The sequence below is a fragment of the Dermacentor variabilis genome, chromosome 2, assembly GCF_050947875.1.
Source record: "Dermacentor variabilis isolate Ectoservices chromosome 2, ASM5094787v1, whole genome shotgun sequence".
Taxonomy (NCBI): Eukaryota; Metazoa; Arthropoda; class Arachnida; order Ixodida; family Ixodidae; genus Dermacentor; species Dermacentor variabilis.
In genome coordinates this window covers 225427225-225454364 of record NC_134569.1, presented here as the reverse complement: position 1 = coordinate 225454364, position 27140 = coordinate 225427225, and the positions used below count along the sequence as shown (strand labels likewise).

The window sequence follows — 27140 nt, the reverse complement described above, 5'->3', positions numbered from 1 at the left end:
CAACGCTAAACATCACTGTCATTTTCAGTGCTTTGCCTTCGTTCGAAACTGCCACTTTTAGGAAGTTGCCGCGTACGAGAAAATACTGTACAGCCTAGATAGCTAATCTGTTTGTTGAGGCAAGATTAGGAGCATCGTGGCAGGTGCCTCCTCCTGTAGAGACTCGTTTTTTGGTTACTCCAGCTCTCATCAGGATATTATTAATACGGAGGTATGAGCGTTGTCAAAGGTAAAATAGTGTGCGTAAGTGGGAAGTCTGCGAATATATATATATATATATATATATATATGTGCACCACCGTCAGTTACACTTCCCTCCTTGAAGAGGCACGGCATGTGCCGAGCGACCTCCCAAACAACACTTCGCAATCTGCTGAACGTGGTCAAAATCGTGGATCCGGCACCTCTTAAAAGTGCGGCATAATGTGTAACACATTCTTTTTTTGCATATACCTCTAAATGCCATTTATACTTTTTAACGAAGCAACATTGCTTCGGCCTCCTCACCGCATGTGGCCTCCATACACATGAGCGACCACGGAAGGGCATTTGTGTGTTTATCTGTCATTGTTTTGGATGTTCGCTTAGTTAACTGTTTCGTTATCGAGATGACTCACCCGTAGGAACAGTGCGTAATCAGGATGTCCAATATTGCAATCCTGAGTTTAGTTTTCCTGCTTAGTTTATCTACGTGGCTTTTTTCAGGAGGAAAACGTGCCATGTATGGCGACGCAGAAGCACTTTTTGAAAACCGTTTAGGATTTTTTTTTTTACTTTGACACTTCCTTTTCTGCTACTATGCATGTTAGATGCCAATACGCATTTCTAATCATAGAGATGCCTCCTTCAGAATTCTGTGGTTTTCTCTAGTTGTTCCCCAAATATACACTTTCAAAAACATTTGCACTCGTTGCGACTTATCTGTAGCCAAACAATAATCGTCATCTGCCTTGCTTCCGTTTCCTTTATCGCTGGGCTCCCCGCTCTTTCAGGTCACGAGCGGGTTGCAATTATAAGCGTTCCATAGCTTAACTTCTGACAGAAAAGTAATGAGTGTGAGTGCTGTTAAGAATTGTCCTGAAGAAGAAGCTTTACCTTGGAACCTACTCCAATTCTGCTATTTAAATACAAGTAAAACGCAAGAATGCTTTCCTGAAATAACCACTGGGCCGATTTTAATGGAATTACCTGAATTCGTTAAAATATTTACAAAGAATTTGCAGAAGTCCTGCTCCCATATTAGTGGTGCATTGAAGTACCATATATAATACAATTTTGTCTGCTATAGATGTACTATCATGTGGAATTCACAGAAGTGTGATGTTATTATTTGTTGTTGCTGAGTTATACATGTAAACAGGATAGTCTTGTTTTCTGAAAAGTCATTTTTTAAACAGTTTTTACAAATAAAACTCAAACCAAAATCAAACATGTCCTTGGAGCAGGCACTAAATTTGATCTCTTTTTTTTCCCCTTTTATACGCAACAAGCCTCATAAAAGTTAGGGCAGTGGTTGTCGAGAAAAAACAATTTCTCCTTACCCATGCAATTTAGATAAGAGCCCTCTAGCTAAAGCTTCCTCTTAATATTAGTGAAGTTGGGTTTGTGATTTCTGGCAGACAAGTACTCAGAGAAAGTCCAAAGGGTGCAAAACGTTAAGGTGGATATGATGCGCCATTTTAAAAAAATATACTTCCACCAATGGCAACCAGTCTTCTCGTAGGTCTCTGTGCGTGTGTATGTGCATGTACAGTCGCGCTCAGTGACAAGTTCAACGCGGTTCCTGATGGCCGAAGGCCATCAGGAACCGCGTTATCAGGATGGCTCCACGACTTCTTGGCGGCGCTGACATACAAAACATTTCGCAACGAAACACGATTTCAATTACTGGTAATGTATTAAACCAATTTTTTTATTTGTCGGCGCCACTGTGCAATGTTGGAGCTCAATTGACCATGGGAACGGGGTTGAAGCTCGTACAGAACGCGACTGACTGTACGTGTATGTACGCTTTGCATTTACATAAAGCTTTTCACTAAGCCTTTAAGTGTAGCCTCGTCGTCTGGGACTTGAGGAAGGCATGCCTGTCGCACATTTTTCTGCGCCGCATGCCAACCTAATAACATCCACCGGTATGGCCAGTGGCTATGGTGTTGCGCTGCAGAGTTCGAGGTCGCTGGTAGGACACCGACCGTGGCGGCCACATTCCCATGGATAGGCAATCCAAAAACGCTCGTGTACTGCTTATTGGGTACACATCAAACAATATGAAGGGGTGAAAATTACTACGGCGTGCCTCATAATGCCATAGCGGCTTTGGAACTAATAGGGCTAGATTTAGTTACATTTATTAAATTGCAAACCTCAGTATAATCCTGAAAATAATTACGTAGAAAAACAATGCTCAGGTTCCTTTGGCATAGGTTTTTCTTAGTGTAAATCAGGGGGGGGGGGGGGGGTGTACCTGCATACCGTTTCTTTTTGTGCGCGCAAACATGGATACGAAAGATACGAAAATAAATGGGAAAACGAAACAAGTTTGGGTTCATATGCTAGGCGGAAAAACGAAACAAATGAGAACCAATTGTGAAAGATTGGCGGAAGGCTGTGCAAGCGGCAATTGTAAACAAGGACGTGTCTCGGCTCTTCCGCTATCGTCGATGCATAGAAGCAGAATACGAGTTCTTCGCGATTAGCACACTAGACGTTATCACGTCCGGCGGCGCTTACCGATAGCGGCTTCCAACGGCCCTCTCCGTTCAGATATTGCATTCAGTCTGAATGCGGGCTCCACGAAAGGGACTCAGTTCTGTTTAAATCCCACTCTCAACACATCGCATCGAAAATGGAACATCGAGACTTTCCTATGCCCCAGAGGCGGCAGTTTGGATCCACGGACATCATGGTGCCAGAGCTGTCCTTTGGTGAGTGCGAAACAATGCGATCATGCCCAGAAAAAGCTACATTGATACTTGGCCCCAGAAAAGTGCGCGAAATGAAATTCAGACGCTCGCGTACTTATGTTTAGGCGCCCGTTGAAGAACCGCAGGTGATCAAAATTATACCTGCAGTTTATATTATACCTACTACTGCTTGCTTCATAATCAGATGCCGTTTTTAGCAGGTAAGCAGCTCCAGGATCTTATTTTAACGTCTCAGGCTCTCCCCTTTCCATATCCTCCTTCTCAGACCAGGGACGCAGTCGTTTGAATGCGTTAGCATTAGTAAGATACTATCTATCTAAGGCTAACTCTAAGGATACAATCTAAGGCTATCTATCTATCATATATCTTTGTATGCACAGTCAACCACAAAAGTTTACAGACTACGGGATCTCAGAAAACGTTCGATTTACGAGCAGCCTCTAATAGTAGCCAGTGAAACGGCACATACGCATATTGGTAGAGGCTGTAAATCAGCCATCGTGGTTGCTTAGTGGCTATGGTGTTAGGCTGCTGAGCACTAGGTCGCGGGATCGAATCCCGGCCACGGCGGCGGCATTGCGAGGGGGTAAAATGCGAAAACACCCGTGTACTTAAATTTAGATGCACGTTAAAGAAGCCCAGGTGGTCGAAATTTCCGGAGTCCCCCACTACGGCGTGCCTTATAATCACGAAGTGGTTTTGCCATGTAAAACACCATAATTTAATTTCTTTAGAGGCTGTAAATGCTAGTAGTATGCTGCGTTGTGAGGCTGCGAAGACATTTAGCTTTTTCTCAGATTTGGCGTTCCGAAAAATTTTGTGGTTTACCGTATTTCCGCCTGGCTGGGTCACTGGGTATTCCATGGTAGAATGGGGAGCTCATCGGGCTGCTGTGCTGAGGGGAATAGGGTTCTGACCGTAACTTTGGAACGCGTTGAGCCACTAAGTATGTAACCATGTGTACATACGTGCCGGTCTTCTACGAACCTCTTTGACGCCAACCTGGTCACTGGAGATGTGGGGAACTGGGCAGGTACCGCTGTTTCTAAGAACCTCTTGGACGCCGACTTGGAGCACTAGATATGTGCCACTCTGTGTGCGCTGGCCTTCATTGAACCTCGATGATGCCAACTTGAATCACTGGGTATGTTCCAGTATGTGTGTGCTGCTCTTCAATGAACGTCTTAAACGTCAACTTGAGTAGCTAGGTATGTGCCACTGGGAATGTGGTGCAACTACAAGAAATTTCCCTTAAATTTGTTCAGTGTTGCGAGGTATAAAAGCCACATCACAAGGGTTCATCAAGCGCTGCAAGCCGACGCTTCAACAGGCTGCGCCACAAGTACACTGGGTATGTGCCGCCTTTCAATTAAAGTCTTTCTCGCTGACTCTTAAACGAGTTGCGCCCGGATTACTGAGGGTATGTACCGCTCTTCAATAAATCTCTCGCCAGCATAAGTCACTGAATATGTGTCACCGAACGTGCGGAAGGTGAGAGAACAATGCTGAGCATTCGTAGGCACCGGCGGGCCATGCTTCTCCTCTCGGAGGACACGCGCGGACTTCTCGACAGTGCCGCTAGATGGCTTGGAGTGTCCAGAAAGAAACACAGAGGAGCGTGGTTACCGCATCAGAGGTTTTTGAGCTTTCGCACTCACTGGTGCCTCTTACACTTCGGAGGCCATACGCAGGCTTCGCGGTTGTGGGGTTAGATGGCTCCGAGCGTTCTTAGGCAAGCGCGCAAGAGGAGTCCCTCTGCAGTACGCGCCTCACACATAACTCGTTTTCGATGGTGGCAATACGTTGTGCCGCTATATTGATTCAATGTTATCGCATTTCTGTCGGCAGTCATAGTGAGATGGGTGCTGCCGAATTTGCTTAAGCCGCTTACTATTGCTGACTGGTATGGTACCAATGTGCTAGTATGTTATGTGTAGAGGCAGAAAGCAACACCCCCGTACACATACGTGGAGAAACTAACTGTCTACCTATGTTCTTGCGGTAAAAAAGGTAATTATTTGCTTTAAAGCTGTAATATTGAGATAGAGCAGATGACGCTGTAATATTGTATGGTAGGTCCTCATGTGCTTTCGCGGTATTACCAGCGTACGTCACGGGTGGTTTTCGTCGTCTGTTATGGCCCAACTGACTCCAGGAACTTAAGTGTCAACTTTCGTAAAAGCTGACGCGAACGTAATGTTTAAAAATAAATAAATAAATAACTGACTAATATCAATTTTCGCATTTATTCATTTTTGTATGTGCTATGAATATTTTACGTATCTCTTCTGGCTTAAATAAGAAAGGAGTAAAGGCAAAGTGCACGAGCTCATTCTCCGTTGCTTCACATCCCTGCGTGTCATAAGACAGACTGCTGCACTGCACGCAAAACATTAAGCTTTTATTTTTTATTTTCTTCAGGAGGGGGACTTCACCCATTTTTTACCATGTGCCCTTCACCCTGCTGCCATTTCACGCAGCCCCTCAGAGCTTAATGACGCGTCTGAAAAGCATCCACACGATAGGGAGCATTCAGTGGGTACGGCGGAAACATTAACGAAGCACAAAGAAGGCCGTCAGTAGCGCATCAAGATATCAATCAATGTTCTAATTTTAGCCTAGTGCTTTCTGAAAGCCTATACACCAAGCGGCAACACAGCCTGGGTATGAAGACGCATTCTAGCTGAGCACATTCGAACTTATTCAAACATTATAGAGTCGTGAAGCATGCCTACTGGCAGCGCAACATCTAGAATTTGGAAACTGCTTGGAAACACATGCTTAGGTACTTTTGGTAAATTTAAATCAATTACTGCGCAAGATAGTTACAGAGAGAGAGAGAGAAGTAATGATACGAAATGAAAAGAAGTCGGCCTGAGGTATATTCTTCTAGCCAGCTACTCTGCGTTGGGGGAAGGGGAATAGGGAAAGAAAGTGGGAAGAGGCGCATGATGGGTGACGATGACGAGAGAAGGAGGATGGATGACGAAAGAAGGAGAACATATGGCAAAGCAATTTGGCATGCTAAAAGCCTACACCAAACCCGTACCTTTTAAAAAGTTCAGTAACGCCTGGATGGCCTTGAAACTCGATTGAACGTCTGGCCAAGGTCCGAAAATAACGTCCTACGACAACGGTGGGCTGTCGAGACGTGTGTGGTCGTTGTTCAACTTTTGAAGCTCTTCCACGTACTTAGATCAGTCACAAAGCACATGACCTATAGTCTCATTAACATTACACAACTCACAGTCTGGAGACTCTGTTACAAGCACAGTGGTAAGGATACGAGAACAACTACAAAAGCAGTGACACGATGATCATGACGCTGCGCTTACAGACAACCTCGTTTAGAGCGTCAATGACTGCTGTGATGAAATCTGTCCCACGAAGCGACATTTCTTCACTTCGCCTCATATTATAGGATGGTTAACCACTATATGTTCTACGCTAATTAGCTCTGTTGCCAAATTTTTGCATACCTCAAAGTCAGATTTTTTACTTCATATTGAAAGCAAGATATTCTCATGCACTCAGTAATGTAGAACGAACGTACACAGGAACCCTTTACCGGATTTTCAGACAGAAAGATCTGCAGTTGAACATTTTGTCCTAGTCTGGACATATGCCCTAGCACGACAACTTTCCATGCCCTCTGTTTGTGTATACTATATCCTTATCTCTGTATCTTCTATGTCTCGCCCATGAGCAATATAAATTGTGCACTGAGCATTTTCACTACAGCCACCTTAACAAACTAGTTCCAAATTTTCTCTTTTTGAAGTCAGAATGGAAGAAATAGGGTAACCCAGGTAACACAAAATAGATACATAACGTTTTTATATCGTTTATCCTAGACGAAAGAAACAGTTTAAAGAAGACACGAATAAGAGAACTTCGTGGGTAAAACGTCGTATATGCCTACTAATGTCCGTCTTAACTACTTTTTTTCAGACGTCCTAGAACAGCTCTTCAAAACGTATTCGAAAAGCTATTATAATAATAGGATTGGAAAAGACACAAATAATCTCTTTGCCAGGGCTCTTCATATATGATTTCTAAACGCTTTTAAGACGTTATCTAAAAGCTGGTCTAGAAGTAGTCTTGAAAGGTTTACGATAAACGGAAGCTCGTTTTCGCGGTTTCCAAATGAGTCGAAGCGTTGTTGTCTAGTGCTACCGAGCTCCTTGTGCAGTGCCAAGCACTGTTGCTTATAGAGGTCGCTGCATCGACCAAGTCACCTGAAAAGACAAATGTGCACGGAAATGAATTCGCAATGCCGTCTTTGGTATGCAGCAACGATGGTTATATCTAAAATGGGAATGTCATCCCGCTAAGAAATAGGCGCGTCTTGACAATCGGCCAGGCCAGGGCTTTTGTGCCAAGAGCGCATTAAATGAGCATATGAAAGAGCAACATTTTATTGCAAAAATCATAGTTATGCAAGGTTTGAGCAAAATATATGAGAAATTCAAAGTAAATCGAATTAAAAGCACATCAAGAATGAATAAAACTACCAGAAACAATCCTTATTGAACCAGAAATTGATCAGCAATGACAAGGATATGCATAAACGAAATTCGTAAGTACTCATACAGTGACGAACAGCAAGAACACGAGGTGTGCTAAAGTTTCCTATTTTGCACAGTAAAGAGCACATGCTATCAGATGAACGCACTACAGTTATTTAGAAATTGATATCACAACAACTGCAAGAAGCAGAATGAAAATGCGACATTTACTCGCATGGTAACAGCCTACAACCCAGTTACCAATAATCTAGAACCTTGAAAAGAACACAAAAGGGAATGACGACACGTACCATCAAAAATCAATCCTGTGATATAAACCAAACAACGAGAACATGTTAAGCTTGCGAATATTGCCTGTACGGTACATCAAATATAGTAATAGCGAGAGAATTAAAAGAATCACAAAACTAAAGAACAATCTCGTAAATATTCCTAAAGAATACTGCAACAAAGAAATCTGTGTAACAAATGCGCACCACTGTAATGCAGAGTACGATGAAATCAAGTAACGCTATACATAACTAAAACGATCTTAGTACTCTAGTACACGAGAAATGAATGTGCACACCTCACTATTAGAAAATTGTATAAACTTGGAAATTTCTCGGCCGTGGCGGCCGCATTTGGGTGGGGGCTAAATGCGAAAACACCCATGTACTTAAATTTAGGTGCACGTTAAAGAACCCCAGGTAGTCGGGAGTCCCGCACTACGGCGTGCCTCATAATCACATAGTTGTTCTGGCACGTAAAACCCCATAATTGAATTTTTGGAACCTGGAAATTAACTTGGATGCACAAGAATCTGCGCTTCAGTAGCCCAGGGAGCAATGGTAATAATAATTACGAATCCGTTCATATAAACAGCATTGTACAAAAAGCACATATGTACCACTCTCGCAAAAACAGACATAACATCGCAATAAATCATTTGCAAAGCCATGAATACATTAGTGCACCTTGCACACATCTCTAGCCTCCTAAAGTAAATCACAGAAATTGGACCGCCATCCCCGGCCCTGCGAAAGTGGATGTCCAGCGAAGCTGTTTAATACCACCAGTACAACTGTTGTGGGGGGTATGCAGTGCTTTACTGCTTAGTGTGATGGTAATTTGGACAGAACGCCGCCGCCCGGAGCGGCGCTGCAACAACACTGAAATCAGGTGCTAGGCTGGTTATTCAATATACGCAAGGCTAGGGACGTCACTTCCCACGTCGCAAGCTGCCATCCGCGCGGCAGCTTGCGCAGCAGTAATCGCTATTGGAAACGTATTCAGGAAGCGCTACGTGCTTTGCATTCTTACAAGGCGCACCTTATGAATTATGCCGCTCGGATGCTTGCTTTTTCGCCTGTTCTTTGTTGAAATGTACGCTGTTCTATGTATTGCATCCGTGCTTCCAAAGAATGTATGTACTGTGCGCTTCACTTTGCTAGAGCATCTGCCTTACGGGATGGATGGATGGATGAAAAACTTTATTAGGGTCCATTAGGTTGCGCCCTAGCGCGCAGTAGGCCGCTCCCACGTCGGGACATAGAGGCCAAGCCTCTCCGCTGCGTTGCGGGCCCGTTGGACAGCCCATAACTGTTCTTCGAGGTTGGGGCTGTGCAGGACAGCATCCCAGCGTGAAGAAGTGTTACTTTCATCACCGCGTAACGCGGGGCATCGCCAGAGCATGTGAGGTAAGTTCGCTAAGTCATTGTATAGTGCACATGCATTTGTCGTCTAAATTTCGGGGTACATCGTGTGAACAAGTAGGGGGTTTGGGTATGCCCCCGTCTGTAGAAGCCTTGGTGTCAAAGCCTGAGGTCTATTGAGTTTGCAATGTGGGAGGGGGTCGATCCTCCGAGCCAAGTGAAAGTGCTTAGTAATTTCGGTGTACGAGGAAGGAGAGTCCCGATTGTCAGTACCCCCGGCGTCACGCTGCCCGGTAGTTACGCGGTTGATGATCCCTCGCGCAGCTCCGTGTGCCGACTCATTGAGGTTGGGCGGGGCACCCTCGATCTGTCCCATGTGGGCTGGAAACCAGATTAATGTGTGTGGCTTGATCTCTTTGCTTCCTAATATCCCCAGGGCCAGCTCGGATATGGTTCCTTTGGCAAATGCTCTAACAGCTGCTATCGAGTCACTGTAGATTGATGTCCTCTTGTCGTCCAATAAGGCCATCGCTATTGCAGCCTGCTCTGCGATTTCAGAGGACGTCGTCCGAATCGAGATTGCGTTCGTTATTTGCCCTTTGTGATTTACGCTAACTACAGCGAAGGCCTGTTCGTAGGCGTAGCGCGCTGCGTCTACAAAGCTGTTCTGCGAAGCCCGTTCACGAGCCTTTTCTAGGAGAGTCTTCGCGCGCGCCCGACGTCTTCCCACGTTGTGTTCTGGATGGACGTTTCGTGGGATCGGGGCGACAGTGATGCTGTCCCGCTGCTCTCGTGGGATGCTGCAGAACTTTGTTTGGATTACGCTGGAAGGAACGCCCAACTCCTGTAAGATGCGTCTTCCAGCTTGTGTGGTAGATAGCCTGGTGAACTGGGCCCTCTCCTGTGCTTCCGCTATTTCCTCTAGCGTGTTATGCATGCCAAGTTGAAGTAAGCGTTCCGCGGGAGTGTATATGGGGAGGCCGAGAGCTCTCTTGATTGCCTTCCTGATTAATGCATTGAGCTTATCCCTCTCCGATCTTTGCCAGTTGTGCATGGCCGCGACGTAAGTGAAATGACACATTACGAACACATGTACCAATCTCACGAGGCTATCTTCTCTGAGGCCTTGGTGCCGGTTGGCCACTCTTCTGATTAGTCTGATGGCATTGTCCGTCTTCTTAGTGAGTCGTAGCACTGTCTGGTTGTTTGAACCACTCGACTCTACCATCATGCCGAGAATCCGGATAGCATCCACCCTCGGAATATAGCCTCCGTCTTTTGTGCGCAGTTTTATGTCGCATTCGGGGAGTGGCTTCCATCCCTTTGGTTTCGGACCTCTGCGCTTGGGTCGATAAAGTAGCAGTTCCGACTTGTGCCGTGAGCACCGAAGGCCCGTGGACTCAAGGTATCTCTCGGTAGCATCAATCGCCTCTTGCAGGGCTGTCTGTACCTGTCCGTCACTACCTCCCGTACACCAGATGGTAACGTCGTCTGTGTATATGGTATGACTGATACCGTCAATAGCAGAGAGTGTCCGGGATAGACCAGTCATGACGAGGTTAAAGAGGGTTGGGGATATGACTGACCCTTGTGGCGTCCCCTTAGACCCCAGCTTGATTATGTCTGAAGTCAGGTCCCCGATCTTAAGAGTGGCTTCTCTGTCTGACAGGAAAGATCTCGTGTAGGAATGAAAGTGCTTTCCCAGGTTTAGGCTCGAGATTGTGTTTAAAACGCACGAGTGAAGAATGTTATCAAATGCCTTTTCCAGATCTAGACCTAGTATGGCTCTCGTGTCCCGCGTATTACAGTCAATATAGTGATGCTTGATGAGCTTCATTGCGTCCTGCTCGAGAGTCCGAACCTGAAGCCGATCATGTTGTGTGGGTAAATGTCGTGGTCCTCCAGGTAGCGTGAAAGCCTGTTTAGGATTGCGTGCTCAGCAACTTTCCCCACGCACGATGTGAGCGAAATTGGGCGGAGGTTATCGAGGCTGGGCGGCTTGCCTGTCTTGGGGATGAGAATGGTGCTGGCCGATTTCCACATTTCCGCGACTTTACCACTGCTTCATGCTTGGTTAATGATGTCCGTTAGGTATTCGATGGACTTCTCGTCCAGATTCCGTAGAGCTTTGCTTGTGATCTTGTCCGGACCCGGAGCCGATCTGCCGTTGAGGGCGTGGAGCGCCTGCCTGATCTCCTCGATCCCGAATTCTGCGTCGAGCTCAGGGTTCTCGGAGCCTTCGTAGTCAGAGGAAGGTGGTGTAGGGCATGATGCGACTGACAGGTACTTCTGTACGAGTTTTGATAAAATTTCCTTGCTCGAATATTCTCGCTTGGCTGTGTGCAGAGTGCGCGCCAGTGTGTTGCGTTGGTTGGTTTTAGTGTTCGTCTCGTCGAGGAGATGCTTTAAGAGGTTCCAGGTGCCCCCGTTGCGCATCTGGCCGTCGATTGAGTTGCACACCTCATCCCATTGCTGTTTACAGAGGGCTCTGCAGTGTTCCTCTCTAGTTCTGTTGATTTCCGATATCTTTTTTCTGAGCCTGCGGTTGAGCCGTTGTCCTTTCCACCTGGCGAGGAGGGATTTCTTGGCCTCCAACAGGTGAGCGAGACGGCTGTCCATCTTTTCCACCGGGAGGTCAGTACAAACCTCTTTGGTGGTAGCTTTGGTGTCGTGTCTAACCTGTGCAACCCATTGTTCGAGGCTAGGCTTGTCCTCACTCTCCGTTCGCTCTTCTCTAATTTTGTGAAATTTGTCCCAGTCTGTGTACTGGAACATGCGCTGTCTCTTCTGGTCGACTTGGAGGTGCGTGGCCAAGATATAATGGTCGCTACCAAAGTCTACCCCGAGGTTCGTCCACTTGACCGCTGCAATGCTCCTGACAAAGGTGAGATCCGGTGTCGTGTCACGGCTCGATGATGTTCCGCATCTGGCGGGGAACGCTGGGTCCGTGACTAGCATCAAGTTAAGGTTTAGAGCCTCACGCCAGAGGTCCTCCCCCTTTTTAGTGTTATATGGGTAGCCTCAGGTGTGGTACGGCGCGTTGAAGTCACCAGCTATGATCAAAGGGGAGTCGCGCGCTAGTTGCGTGGCCTTGGTGATTAGGGCTTTGAAGTGTTGTCTTTGAGCTTTGGGACTACTGTAGACATTCAGGATGAATGTACTTTCGCGGTTCGTTGGGCTAGGTATGATCTCTATCATCATGTATTCGACTTTAGTTGCGGTCATCTTAAGGTCGTGAGTGATGTGGGTCAGCTTGTTGCTAACCAGTACGGCGATCCCCCGTCCTTCTTCGTGCTTTGCTACGGGCCTGTAGCCAGACAGCGTGACGTTAGATGTTAATGTTTCTTGTAAAATGATAACATTTGGCTTCTCTGCGTGCAAGCGAATATATTGTTGCAGGGGAGCCCTCTTGGGAAGGAAACCCCTGCAATTCCATTGCAACATCTTGAATGAGCTAGTTTGAGTGGTCATCGTATTGCTCTTGAGTTGCTGTGCTGACCATCGGAGAGCCGATCGCCCCCGAGCTGTTACTAGTCGATGCTGTTGTTGGGGGTGTAGGAGCTTTAGGTACCAGTACAGGTGCTACAACGTTTTCTAAGAAGGATTCAATTTTGCTGATCCGCTGATTAGTGCGCTCCTCCATGGAAGCTATGTTGCTTTGGAAGAGCGAGAACTTTTCATTTATCTGCTTAATGCTGTCACTGAGAGCGGAGAGCAACTCGCGAATCTCCTATTTGGCCCTGCCTGGTGCTCTTTCTTGCTTGTTAGCGATTGCCCTCTTTTTAGCGGGCCTCTGTATCGATCTTCTCAACCATGGGGACTTCCATTGGCTGGGGAGCGGCCGGTTGCTTATCCGTGTCGCTCTTCTCAACCATGGGGATTTCCATTAGCTGGGGAGTGGCTGGCTGCTTGTCAGCCATGACGGGTTGACTGCCCTTCTTAATCTCGGCAATTTCTGCCATCAGTCGAGCCATTGTGTTCTTCATCATCTCGTTTTCGCGCTCAAGTTGTGCTAGTCTGTTGTTACCTCTATCATGCTCTGGCGGTGAGCCCCGCGTTACCTTTTCCGGCGTTCCTCGAACTCGGTCGGCCGAGGTCGGGTAGCACTCCGGTCGGCGATCCCTGGAGCATGACCTCGAGCAGGACTTGAACCGGACTTGACTGCCTCGGCGCCGGGATCCGGAGCGACCCCTGGAGCATGATCTGGTCCTGGTTCTGGAACGGGGGTACGGGGGCACGAACCATTGCTTCTGGCCTTGCACTGCCGCCGCGATCATCCCACATTTTCGATAACGAACACGGACACAAAAATGCCGACCAACTAGGGGCTAACAGTTTCGCTGTAAAAAGCACTCTGAATGAAAAAAAGCCTTTCACACATGTAGCCCCGAGCCAATGCTCTACCAGTTCACCCTCACTTTCACATCCAAAAATATTTGCCAGAGTCCAGGCAGAGTTCCATTGATGAACAGCTTGGGAGCACACCACTTTGTACTCTACAGTTCCCCTGGCAATGGCACTGGCGTGCATGCTGGTACTTGAAATGTTTTCAATGTAGACACACTTGCTGCCCTGGACAGGTATACCCAGATATTTGCACTGGTGCTCCATTTCATCGAAGTGGACACGACATTTTGCACTACGCTGGTAGTTGAAATGTTGTGAATGTATATGCAGTGGCTCCACCAGGACGACTTACCCACATACCATCTCTGACACATGTATACGTCACTCTTCACTTGGTAGCACTGAACATTAAGTGCTGCCACTCGGTATGCTTGCCAGATAAGTGGGCGGGCCTCACACTCAAATTTTTGCGGCTTCTAATGAAACATATAGCAGCACACTTGAGCTACAATGTGAAAGATATTGACACGTGTACTTGTCTTTATCGGGCGACACGTTTCACCGCCGAACAAATGTTATGGCACAGCGCAGGACGCGCTTGCATGTGTGGGAAGTTTCTGGAATGTTATCGATGATTCCATCCACTGCCTGTGACCGACACTTGTGCAATCTGCTTGCATGTGTGCGCGACGCGAATAATGTAGAGCTTTGTGGAAGGCGCGCGGGTCCCAGTGATTAGTCTGGAACATTCGACCATTGATCTATAAAAGCCGACGCGCTTGACCCGCTGATCAGATTTTCCACGATCGCCAACCGTGTTTGCCGCTATCGTTGTGCTATAAGTGTATCCTGTCTTGTGGGCACAGGTTCGCCCAATAAAGGTTAGTTTCGTCGTTCACAGTATTGCTACTGTGTTCTTCTACGTCACCACCACGTGACAATATGCTAAATTTTATTACTTATGAAAGTGGCATGAGCACAAAATATGTCAGTACAACACTGTATCCAGATCATAAAGATGAACATAGCCAATGCTAAATATAAAAATGTATTGCGGAAATTGTTTTGAACAGACTGTTCAATGAAATGGTAACATTATATGTAGATTCCACATTAGGTATACTAAGCATTGCAACTATGTAATGACAATGTAAATTGCGTTCACTCGCCCTTCCTGTGCTAGCAATCTGATTGTTTGCATTTGTTAAACAATTTCGAGGAGGTCCTTAAAAGCAGATGAGGGCACATGCCCCGATGTATATCCACGTATTCTCCCGCCCTTTGACCAGGGGCTCCTGTGTTGATGCCAGTAATCTGAATGAGAACCATCAGTTGGCACATTGCAATGAAGCGAGAATTAAAGCCGCTATGTACTTAAGATATTATCACGTTTTATGTCATATTTCATCTGCTTACTACCATTCAAGACACCACGCTAAGTTACAAAGCGTTCTTCCGATATTGCTGCATTTATTGGCACACTGTCACCTTATAATCACAAAATGAACTAAGACCTCCAGTTATACCAATATGTGCAATATGTGCAATTGCACCAATATGTGCAATTAATTTTGCACAAATCCATTCCGCAATATAAGGCTAACATTGCTGTACAAATAACCCATATTGCCGCAGACAGCTCTCCACATACCAACTACAAGCACTCGCGTGAGGTACCCTTCCAAGCGCCTCATCGTTAAAGCCCCTAGGCACTACTCATCGCACCGCCAATACAAGAGCGCCAGCAACGGCTCGCGGATGGTGAGACAGCGCGTGTCTCTCGTGCACGCGCACACGGCAGCGCCCGAGTCTTCCCGTCAAAGAAGTCACGGCGTGGCTCCTGGTCTTCGGGGCGCGTGAAAGTGTCTTCAGTGCGGGGACGTCGTTCACTGTTGATAGGCTCCTGTTAAGTCTGCCTGCAAATTGTGTGAAAGTGCTTTAGGCTTGAGTTTCCGCGCAAAGGTTCGCCCACAATAAACCAGTCTGTTTAGCGTGCTTCATTCGAGAGTGCTACATCTCAGGTGGAGGTGCGAGGTATGATTTTGAGTCCTCAGTTCGTAAGAGAGCGGAGTATCGACCCTTCGCGATTGGAATCCAGAGAACTGGCTCCAGTACACCAGCGCACAAGTCGCTGCCTCCGGGGAGACCCGCCCGAGTTCCGACTGCCTGTTGCTACAGTAGTGCAGGCAACAGTTACCAGCGACGGTGCTACCATGACCAGCCCGGTGGCATCGTCTCAGCTCATCGTGTACCCACCACGAACGCCCGAGTCCTTCCACGGCGATACGTTCGAAGATGTCGAAGACTGGTGAGAACACTTCGAGCGAGTCGCAGATTTCAACGGCTGGGACAAGGCTAGAAAGCTTTTTTGGAGACAGTTGCTTGCCATACCGTTGAGTCCCATGAATATTAAAGCGAAAACCTTACTGTCTCCGGCTGTTTTTATGCTTGTTAAGAGGTCAGTGGTCGGTCGTAAGTACTGTTGATGTGCAAGGAAGACGTTCGTTCGATCTTTTCCTCTCTCGTCAAGTATATTTCGCCCGCTCTCTCTCGTTCTTTCGTTCGCTCGCTCTTTCCGGATATTGCTTGTACTGACATTCATCGACGGTGGTTTCTGCATATTGTTTTCGTATACATTGTGCTCGCAGTAGAATTCACTGCAACACTTTCTGGAGAGCGCCCTTCCTATAACAACGGATGTACCGATGCATTCATTCGATGCCATCGAAAGTGATGTTAGCTCTTTGTCTCGATCCCTTTATTCATGCATATTATAGAGAAAGCCTTAGACATACACCGCATGAGAATGCTTATAAAATGAAACAGGGGAAATATTAACATCATCATCATCATCATCATCATCATCATCATCATCATCATCAGCCTGGTTACGCCCACTGCAGGGCAAAGGCCTCTCCCATACTTCTCCAACAACCCCGGTCATGTACTAATTGTGGCCATGCCGTCCCTGCAAACTTCTTAATCTCATCCGCCCACCTAACTTTCTGCCGCCCCCTGCTACGCTTCCCTTCCCTTGGGATCCAGTCCGTAACCCTTAATGACCATCGGTTATCTTCCCTCCTCATTACATGTCCTGCCTATGCCCATTTCTTTTTCTTGATTTCAACTAAGATGTCATTAACTCGCGTTTGTTCCCTCACCCAATCTGCTCTTTTCTTATCCCTTAACGTTACACCTATCATTCTTCTTTCCAGCGGTGCAGCGGTGGCGTAGAGGTAGAACACCCGCCTCGCGTGCAAGAGGTCCGTGGTTCGAATCCCGGTGCCGGCAATTTTCCACCGGATTTAAAAAAAACCCGCGTGTTGATAAAATTGCACAAACAGGCCTGGAGTGTGGCCTGATCCCGGTGACCAGAACCGGTAACGCACTCCCTCACCAGAGCAGGATTGGCCACCCTGGTGCAGTACTTGGCCACAACCTCCTATGAACACAACAATCAAATATTAACATGCCATCGGTAAAATACATCTCATTGTGTAAGAAACTATTAAAACAAAACGCTTAAAAAGTAAACAAATCAATTAGGTCAGACACTGCGCTCACTGTGGAGCAGCTCTTTGAATTTTGCTGCGTATCCTTCAGTGCCTAAGTGCGATGACAAGTGGTTCCATTCTATGATAGTGCACGGTATGAATGAATTTACAAAACGATGAGAGTGACATATTGGTCGTTTCACATTTGCACTAGTGGTCATGACAAAAAAATTACTGCAGGGCACTGAAAGAAATTGTCAGGAAGAATCGAATGACGATAAAATTTATGAAAAAACCCAAAGCTATTGAAGCAGAGGATGCGCTGTCAGAATCAGCGCTAACACCCGCATGGTCTACTGACTGGCAGCGCGCTACTCCGAAGTCGGTGTCGAGCCGTTGCCAGTGTCACAAAGAGCGGCTTCAATGTTACTGCACTCGCGCACAATTTCTTCGTGGCCTGTTGCGGTGTGAACTTCGTTTGCAATCGTTCGTCTCTTCTGAAGTGAAGTCAACACCACAAAAGGCTTCTTTTTCCTAGCCGAAGTCATGCTAATGCATGGCGAATACAGCATCAATTTACACCAGTGCCACTTGATAAATGAAGAATTCCCCGCCAAGAACGGCGCCGTCGGAAACCCGGCTCGCTAACTGAACCGATACAGCCAGACTTATGAAAACGTTTTCGAAACGTATTCACCCGTCATTTCTAAGCTATCCTGCTCGCGACGTTCTTAATGCGTCGAGTTCGGTCAAAAATCTGTTTGAGACGTTGAATACATTAATACGACATTTTCAAGACTTTGTGTGCTACCTAGATGATGGATGAAAAAACAACTTGCCGCAGGTGGGGAACGATATCACAGCCTTCGCATTTCGTGCACGTGCGATTCTCTACCAACTGAGCTACCGAGGCGCCATTTCCCCATCTCCTCTCTTGGGTATTATGTTTCCTAGTAGAGCCCTGGGAGCGTTAGCCAGCACCACCACTCACAAACTTTGGCGGCGGATGTGGAACTACTTCCTTTCTGCTGCAGGCATCACGAGATCGTGGTCTTTTTGGCTGAAGGCACCCGGTAAATAAACCCACACATGCTACATGAACGCATCAATGTTGCCGTATTCGAGTCCCTCGTTATATAATGAACGTGAACAAAAGGGGGTTAACCAAGTGGCCCGATTTTTATTAGTCATGTCAAAAGAAGCCAACAAACACTGAAACCAAGGACAACATAGGCTAAATTACTTCTGCTTAACAGATGAAATAAAGAAACGATGAATTAATGGAAATGAAAGGTGAGTAAAAAACAACTCGCCACGGGCGGGGAACGATCCCACAACCTTCGCATTTCGCGTGCGATGCTCTACCAATTGAGCCACCGCAGCGCCGTTTCCGCATCCACTTTCTTGGGTATTTAGGTTTCTTAGTAGAATCCTGGGGGGGTGTTAGCCAGCGCCACCAGCCTCAAACCTTGGCGGCGGATGTGGCACATCCTTTCTACGAAGGTTGTGAGATCGTTCTCTACCTGCGGCAAGTTGTATTTTCATCTACTTTGATTTGAATTATTTATCAGTTGTTTACTTCATTTATTAGGCATAAGTAATTTCCCCTATATTGTCCTTGGTGTCAGTGTTTGGTGGCTTCTTATGATATGACTAATAAAAATTCGACCTCTCGGCTAATGCCCTTTTCCTCTCATTATTTACATAACGAGAGTCTCGAATCCAGCAACATTGATGCCTTCAGGTAACATGTGTGGGTTTATTGATCGGTTGCCTTCCCCCCAAAAGATCACGTTCTCGTGATGCCTGTGGCAGAAAGGATGTTCCACATCCACCGCCAAGGTTTTTGAGTGGTGGCGCTGGCTAACACTGCCAGGGTTCTACTAGGAAACATAAAAACCCAAGAAAGTGTATGGGGAAATGGCGCCGGGGTGGCTCAATTGGGGAAGCATCGCACGTGAAATGCCAATGTTGTTGGATCGTTCCACACCTGCGGCAAGTTGATTTTTCATGCGTTTTCATTTCCATTTATTTATCGTTTCTTTACTTCATTTATTAAGCACAAGTAATTTCTCCTATGTTGTCCTTGGTGTCAGTGTTTGTTGGCTTCTTACGATATGACTAATAAAAATCGGGCCCCTCGGTTAACCCCCTTTTCTTCTCGCTCAAACATACTAGAAGTCTGTTTGTCCAAACGTGCCTTCCGCGGGAAAATCGGCAATGTATTGTCGCGAACTTTTATACAAGAAACAGCTGTACTCCAAGGAGCTACACTTAGCTGCATACTCTTATTCCGAAGATGAACGCGCTTCGTGCATAATTACCGCCAGCCAGTTTTTATTCCGTTTACGTAGACGACATACAAATTGGTTTCACATCCTGCAACCCTGAAGTGTGTGAGAGGCAAGTACAACAGAAATTGAACAAAGTGTCCAAATGGGCAGACGAAAACGAATTTAAAGTGAACCCCAACAAAAGATCATGCGTGCTTTTCACAAGAAAGAAAGGACTCATTGCAGATCTCAATATCGAAATGTATGAGCAAATAATACCTGTGATCAAACAGCACAAGTTCTTATGCATCATACTTGACTCTAAACTAACTTTTATTCCACACATTAAGTATCTCACCGTGAAATGCTTAAAAATAACGGACTTACTGAAAATTTTATCCCACGCATCTTGGGGCAGCGACAGGAATGTTTATTGAATCTTTACAAGAGCCTGATTCGATCACCATTGGACTATGGCGCCACGATCTATCATTCTGCCGCCCCCAGCGCGCTAAAGATGCTAGATCCCGTTCACCAACTAGGCATCCGACTGGCCACTGGCGCGTTCAGAATAAGTTCCAGTGAAAGTTTTTACGTAGAATCAAACTAGTGGTCACTCCATCTGCAGAGAGGAGACATCAACCTAACATATTTTCTGAAAGTTCACTCTAATCATCAACATACGAGTTCTAATACCATTAACGCTATGACATGCGCTGCACTCTTTCGTAATCGTCCCTCTGTAAGACAGCCCTTTTCACTGCATGTGAGGCAGCTTAGCGTTGAAATGAATGTCCCACTCCTCAAACATAGTTTAATACCCCCAGCTAAGCTGCTACCGCCTTGGGGGGGGGGGGGGGGGGGGAGGAGGGCAGCTGATAGAATGTGGTATGTTTTTCTACAAGCTACAAAGCACGCTCCAGAGATCGAAATCCGAATGCATTTCCTGGAACTCCAGTACACGCACTCGTGCATGGATTTCTACACAGACGCCTCGAAGTGACATGACGGCGTGTCCTATGCAGCCGTCGGTCCATCCTTCTCGGAATCCGATGTGCTGCATCCAGAAACAAGTATATTTACTGCTGAGGCCTACGCACTATGGTTGGTTGTGAAGCATATAAGGAAATCAAAACTCCAAAAATAAGTTATATATGCAGGTTTCCTAAGTGTTGTGAAGGCCTTGATGTCATTCTGTAAACACATAAATCCACTACCTAATGAACTCTATTCCGTCCTGTGTAAAGCGTATATATCTAACCAGCATGTCATTAGATGCTGGGTGCCTGGCCTGCGTCGAAGGTAACATTCTGGCAGACCAGATGGCCACGTCCATTGCATCGTATGCTGTTAATCCTACCGCTGCAGTCCCTGTCCCATATCTGAGGCCTTACTTACGAAGGAAACTGCGATATCATTAGCAACGCTTGTGGGACGTGGAAACAAATATTAAGCTGCACGTAATAAATCCACAGTTAGGTTTCCGGCCCTCTGCAACAAAATCACATTGAACAGGTGACCTATTCTGTCGTCTCAGAATAAGACAACACATTTGGCATCCATCATTTTTAATCACTGGAAATAAAGCTCCAACCTGTGGCAGATGCGGGACGAGGTTGAACATCCTCCACGTCCTCCAGGAGCATCCTGAAGCCGAATCTGAGCGAAAGAAACATTTCCCCCTAGCATATAGGCAGCACATCCTCCTTCATCCTATAATGTTCCTCGGCCCAGAACCGCTCTTTCGCATCAACACAGACCTTGGTTTCCTGAAAGATGCTGTGTTACATGTTACTAGCCGCATACATTTGTTGCACTTCTTCTCTTCAGAGGGTGCCGCTGTGATAGTTGTTTCATATAGCAGATGCCTCTAGGCCCTTGTTTTTTAAGTACTCTGGTGAGGCAGTAGTGCTACAGCCAATTTTAGCATCTGAGATACTTTTGTATAAAATCATTCTTTCCCAATGCATCCTAAAGCTCATAGTAACCGTCATTTGTCATCACCATAGTCTTATTACACGTAGATTTTACGCACTCTATAGTGACTATTTTACCCCTTTAGAGCCACGTCAGATCAACTTCATAGAAGTCATAACTCCACTGCAAAACTCACTAACACTGGCATGGCGCTCTTTGGGCATACCTGGCCCTTACGCCACTAAACACCACACGTTCATTCAAACATGTTTGGTCGCCTTATTGGAGCGCTGGGATCGATCTTCAAGAGCCATGCAGTTCCTTTTCATCTTGCCCCACAAGCCAACGCAAAGCCAGGCCAAGTTTACTTTGTTAGTGGAATGTGGGTAAATGCAGCAGGCTTGCTGCACCACTGGTGCACATACTGAGGAACGTTCCTGTAAGTTAAATTTATATACAGTATGGACGTCCTGTTGAAATTCTAAATACACAAACAGATGTCCCCCAAAAGTGGTTTCGACTATTGCTAACAGACAATGTCCTGGAAGCGTCCCAGATCCTGATAAAGATGTCGTTACGACATGCTCGGGATTGTACAATCAGAATAATTCATATTTAAACAACTCTTGGGCATCCCTATATCCCATTATGACGTTCATGAGACGTTTCTAGGAACATCCTTTCGCGTTCATGGGACGATCCCATGTACAACCAAGAACAATCCATTACTACGTGTACCCTAGGTACATTCGAATATCCCATTTCGGACATCTGGTCAACATCTGTAGGACGTTAGTGGTTCAATGAGATATACGATGTGTCATTTTGTTCCTCGGAGACATGCATCTTAGCCAACGAAGCTGACGACGTCTTGTCTGAAGCAGACCACGGAAACAAGAGACACTTTTGACCAAATGCTTTGAGCTGGCTGCTTTATTTTATTGCGCAGCTCTTACCAGATGTGGAAACAAAGCGCTGCATGAGCGGAGGTAAGTCTCCGGTGGGTGCTGTGAATCACGCCCACGCATCCCCCACGCGATGCCTCTCTCAATCTCCCGATTAGCGAACCAGTGGCGCCGCACTTGGCTCCGTTTGCAACGAGGAGCACAAGACAGGTTGTCCGCGCCAGCCAATATATCGGGAAATAAAAACCCATATAGAGCTGCGCTCAAATTTTGCGTTAGAGAGTATCGTAATCTGCGGTGAATGTCTACTGAAGAAAACTGTTTCGCTTTATCGAGAACTTTAGGTTCATTGTGTCCATTTTAATTATTTTATGCATAACGTCAAGTTTGCATTACGTTACGAAAGCCAAAAGGTGCCATCAGCGCCATTTTTTACGCACCGTGCCTACGGCACACCTCGAAGCAACTGGCAGTATATCTAGAGTAAAGGTTCAGTTTATCTGGATTTTTCTGTCATTGTCATTTATTCTGAACTTTCTTTCCTGCTCGCTCACATATGATGCCGTAAGGTAATGCGCTGCCAATTTCGTTGCACTCTTGGCGCAAGGATGTTTTGGCTAAGGAATTGCGCAAGGGCGCGGTTTAGTGAATCCCATTCCAGATATTGTAACGAATTTCAAGTAGACCAATGTGAAATATTATGCACAACAGTTCACGTGAAATTATTAGTGTTTAGGAGCGTACTGCCCAAGTGCTATCCGTAATCTAGTTTTATTTTTGACAGCACAGTCGGACATATCTATTTTGCCCGCGCCACATGCCTAAAATGAAAACATACCGGCATTCTCTCGTCTGTTTGGAGAATGGTCATCTCTCTTTTTTGCGAAGTTCTTTAACTGGCATCTCAGTGCTATAAAATTTGCTTACTGTCGGCAATTTAAAAAGAAATGTTGCCCTAAATTAAGAATACGATCGTTGCAATTGGTAGACTTAACTCTTTCGTTTAGAGATAATAAGCCTCATCAAGGGAGGAGCTACATAAATGCCGAGCAACACGCCTTCTCCCCTCCGAGGATTTCAAAAAGAAGTTAATAAGGCAAAGCTTCCTGTTAATTATTAACAAAAGTAAATAAGCCCTTCCATGGCTACCCAATAGAACTTGTTCTGCTCTAGTGTAGCAGATGTTGGAGCAGACGAGGACTCAACAAGGAAACGTGAGTCAATAAGTCGGCACCGAGACAGCACTGGCACCTATTAACAGCGCGTGCACAATTTAAAAATAAACTACATAAAATAATATCCACCACATTCGTGGGACCACGAAGACGGAAATACTGGTGTGAATTGACACCACAAAAAGCAGTCTAGTCGTACAAAGATTGTGTACGCTGGGGCATCACATAGCGAAGACGCGGTGCGGATGTCAGCGTTGTGGTTGGCGGAAGATTCGACTGGCCTGCACTTTCTGAACTAGTTAATGAAGGGCTCCACTTCGCGATTTGTTTCACTGGTTCACCATGGCGGCCTCTGCACTTTGTCATGTGTTTCGCTACGGTAGGCTTCGCACAGTACGAGTTCACATCATTCCCTGCACTCGTCAGGAAGTTAGCGCAGCGTTCCTGCAACAAGTGGCGTGCCTGTTATGCACGAGCAAGAACTGATACAGAACTGATGGGAACTAGGGCAGGAAGTGCAAGGCGAATCGAATGCACGTTACATCATCCCATTTACACCACGAATGCGAATAGGTTTGTAAGCATGAGCGCTTAGACGGTCTACTACGATTTCCGCTGATGTCTACTACGATTTCCACAGATTTCCCTGATGAGGGCTACTCCAGTCACGTAACAACTTCCGAGTGCCATGAAAAGTCTGTTCCGTATGTCACTGTAGGTCAGTGGTTGGCGTATCCTCGTGCCAAATATGGCGTTGCTGTTTCAGTTCCGGACCTTCAGCGCTGCACACTGCTATGAGCTGACTGCAAAAGCGACCCTGTATTTTGCATCGGCTGCATAATAAACAACTCCAGATGTTTGCTGGTAATCCGGCAAACAAAGTGAAGAAACAACGAACCAGAAACATGAATTTTGTATGTCTGAATAAACTGAAATCAAGAAACGAGGTGGCTAGCGACATCGTATTGAAGTTCCATCTGCTGCATGCCGTAATGTCGAAACTTTGGCCGAGGCTCCTAGGGTACAGTTATTATTTGTCGGTAAAAATTTGCTATGCATAGTATAATCAAAGATCCAAAGGGCGCAGTTAGCAAGCTTCGTGAATTTCTACTGCTTCGGGACAACAACAAATACGTATGATAACACCCTTTAAAACTCATGACGTCTGACTAACGCGCCGGCACTGGCATTCACGCATGAAATATGGAAAAGTAAAGCCTTGACATCTATTTTTTTTTCTTTCGATAATGAGTCTGTTACTGAAAAATTATGAAATGTACAATTATCCAGGAATGCTTTGTCAGACTAAATTGATTTGGTGCCACTTTCGACCCTGTGGCCGACTCACTTGTTGTAAACGGCCAGGCTACCTCTCTATGCAGGTGCCTCCGGTCTGGGTCTCGTGAAAGAAGGAAGTTCCGAAGAGGAGGAGGCTGTGGCCGCCGTCCGCAACGCCCTTCGCTGCGGAGTAAACTACTTTGACACGGCTCCTTGGTACGGTCAGGGCAGATCCGAGGAGGTTCTCGGGAAGGTACGCAAGTCTGCTCTGACAGAAATAGTTCAGCACTCGGTCTACAGGGACATCACATACAAGTAACTGCAGAGGCGACGGGGCACCGCAAAGGTCATTCTGGTCAGGTGTTGCAGCAGGATTGGCCATCTTCGTACAGGAGCAAGGAGATTGATATCACTATCCTTGGCCTTGCTTAGTTTCTCGATTCTTACCGGAAGACACGAAATCTTTTACATTTGGATGGCTATGACTAATACCATGTCATAAAGGTGAAACCTGCCTTGCGGTAGACGCACATCACAGTTTAGCAAGTAGACTAACATGTGGACAAGAGAAACGTTTTCGTTAAAGGTTCATATTTCTGGCTTATCAAAACAGCCATAACATCTATTGGTTCTGAGAGCTTCCATGAGTGTTGTGTAAATGGCATTAAATGGGAAAAGTCCATCGTTATAAAGAGCGATAGTGTACTGAAAGCGGAATATATTATGTGCATCGCATTGAAATTGCTATTGGCAAGTGTGGGTGTGGTTGCGGGAAATTTTTTGTTGTCATGATCATACCAACGTTCAACGACACCAAGTGGCGTACATGACAATGATGATAAATCTCGAACATTCCACATAGCCATCATAGAGGGTACTCCGAGAATAAGGTTGTTACTGGAAAACGACGTCGAAAGCATCAACAACGCCAATACCAACTGCGACGTTGCAACGACAACAGCGTGTAGTTTAGACAGCAGCTCACAGTATTAAGAGGCACAGAATGGCACTGTAAATGTACAGAGAAAATGAAATCGCTCAAATCTTGTAAGTGAAACTGCGTCATTTCGCTCCTAACGTCAACTGTAGCAGTGTTGGCCCAGAAGTCTACTTGAATGTTCTAATCGGGGCATTCGAAACGGATCACCGTACCATAAACGCATGAAGCCTTTAACAGAGGAACTGCCTCGTCACCTGTGGCTTCAATATTCTTTACACAAAAACTGAACACAGCAGATGGTGTTGGGAGAGTGCACATTTGAATCTCATCATAAGTACTACGCTACAGTTACGTCAAATATCTTGTCCTGCACCTACGCTGACGATTGAAACAAAGAAATGCGAATGTTTACATAAGGCAAAAAATAAACAATATGTACAAATGTTATCCCAATGAAATATATTTACTATGTGAAATGTGCAACAGTCGCGAACAAAAAGAAAGATTAGCAGAGTCATTTAGCGAAACAGTTGCGAATATAATGTGTTATGCAGCTGTTCATTTCAACTAAAGAATGCGTATTTTCATGTACGTGCTTGGATTCTCACAACATGGATTACTGTCATACAGAAAGCAGGTTGCGCAGATCGCTAAGAGGAAAAGGGCAGAACTTCTCTATTCCACGCGTCCCTCTCAGCACTATCTCAAGTTCTAATTGTCTTTTAGAAATCTTAAGATATGCATGCAATTTTATCGTTACTTTAATTTATAAATTCCTACACAACCACATCCTACTACCCTAGAAAACCGCTTTACCTCAGGGATCTTTGCAATTACGCCTAATGGGTGCATGCGATTATCCGAGAAAGAAGCAGGCAACCGAAACAAACAAATAAGATGCTGATTTTTATTGTGGGAGAATGCTGTTGCCGCAGAATATGAGTGCAGAGCCGTAGTAATCGCTCAAGTCTTCTGTCTTAAAAAGGACGTTTTTTGCCGCAACTTAAAATATACAAAAAAGGAAGACACCTGGAAAACAACACGGGCGGCTCTAGTGGCAATTCCCATTTGATTTGATATTGACTGAGTTTTGATTTTATTAGGCGGTGACCCAGAAATATATATACGCATACACGCATGCGCAGGCTGCTCACGAACCTATATTATCCAGCTTTCGAACAATCTCCTTTCTGATTTGTAGAGCAAGATAGATGTATCGCTAATGCAACTTGAATCTTTCTTTTTATATAAGGTTCAATTACCTCACGTGCAGTTTGATTTCTGCTTCTATCAAGAACCTTAATCTCAGAAAAACGTGGTTTGCCCATGCAGGCCTTACAGTGCGCTGGCAAATGTGCCACGCCATCTTTCATAAGATTTAGTTCGTGTTCCCTGGCTCATTCATTTATGCACCAGCCTGTCTGTGCTATGTATAGGACTTGCCGCGCTCAAGGGGAATTTCGTACGCCATTCTTGTGGCGCATTTTCCCTAGGAGGCGCCATGTTTCTTGCCACAGCCTTGCGAACCGGTCTCCTTGCGAGTACTTCTCGAACAGAGTCGAACCGGTTTGACGGGGGCAGAAAAGGCAATGGGTAACGCCATACCGGCCTGCCACCTCCTTTAGTTTGAGAGAGACCTTATGAGCATAAGGAATCACTGCAGGTCTTATGGTTCTCACACTTTCTTCCTCACTTGTGGCGATGGTGCCTTTAACCTTACATAT

The 27140-nt window shown here is 45.9% G+C and overlaps 1 protein-coding gene across 2 annotated transcripts in view; it reads left to right on the top strand.

Moving 5' to 3' along the window:
- The first annotated feature begins 2757 nt into the window (after nucleotides 1-2757).
- Nucleotides 2758-27140, top strand: part of LOC142573131 (uncharacterized) — an 83190-nt gene continuing 58807 nt past the window's right edge. The window contains exons 1-2 of one of the 2 annotated variants that reach the window (XM_075682664.1): nucleotides 2758-2924; nucleotides 24581-24729. In XM_075682664.1, coding sequence (XP_075538779.1) covers nucleotides 2846-2924; nucleotides 24581-24729 — 228 coding nt within the window. In that variant the 5' untranslated portion in view covers nucleotides 2758-2845. The remainder of the gene's footprint in view (nucleotides 2925-24580; nucleotides 24730-27140) is intronic. The other variant, XM_075682665.1, reaches the window with a different exon arrangement.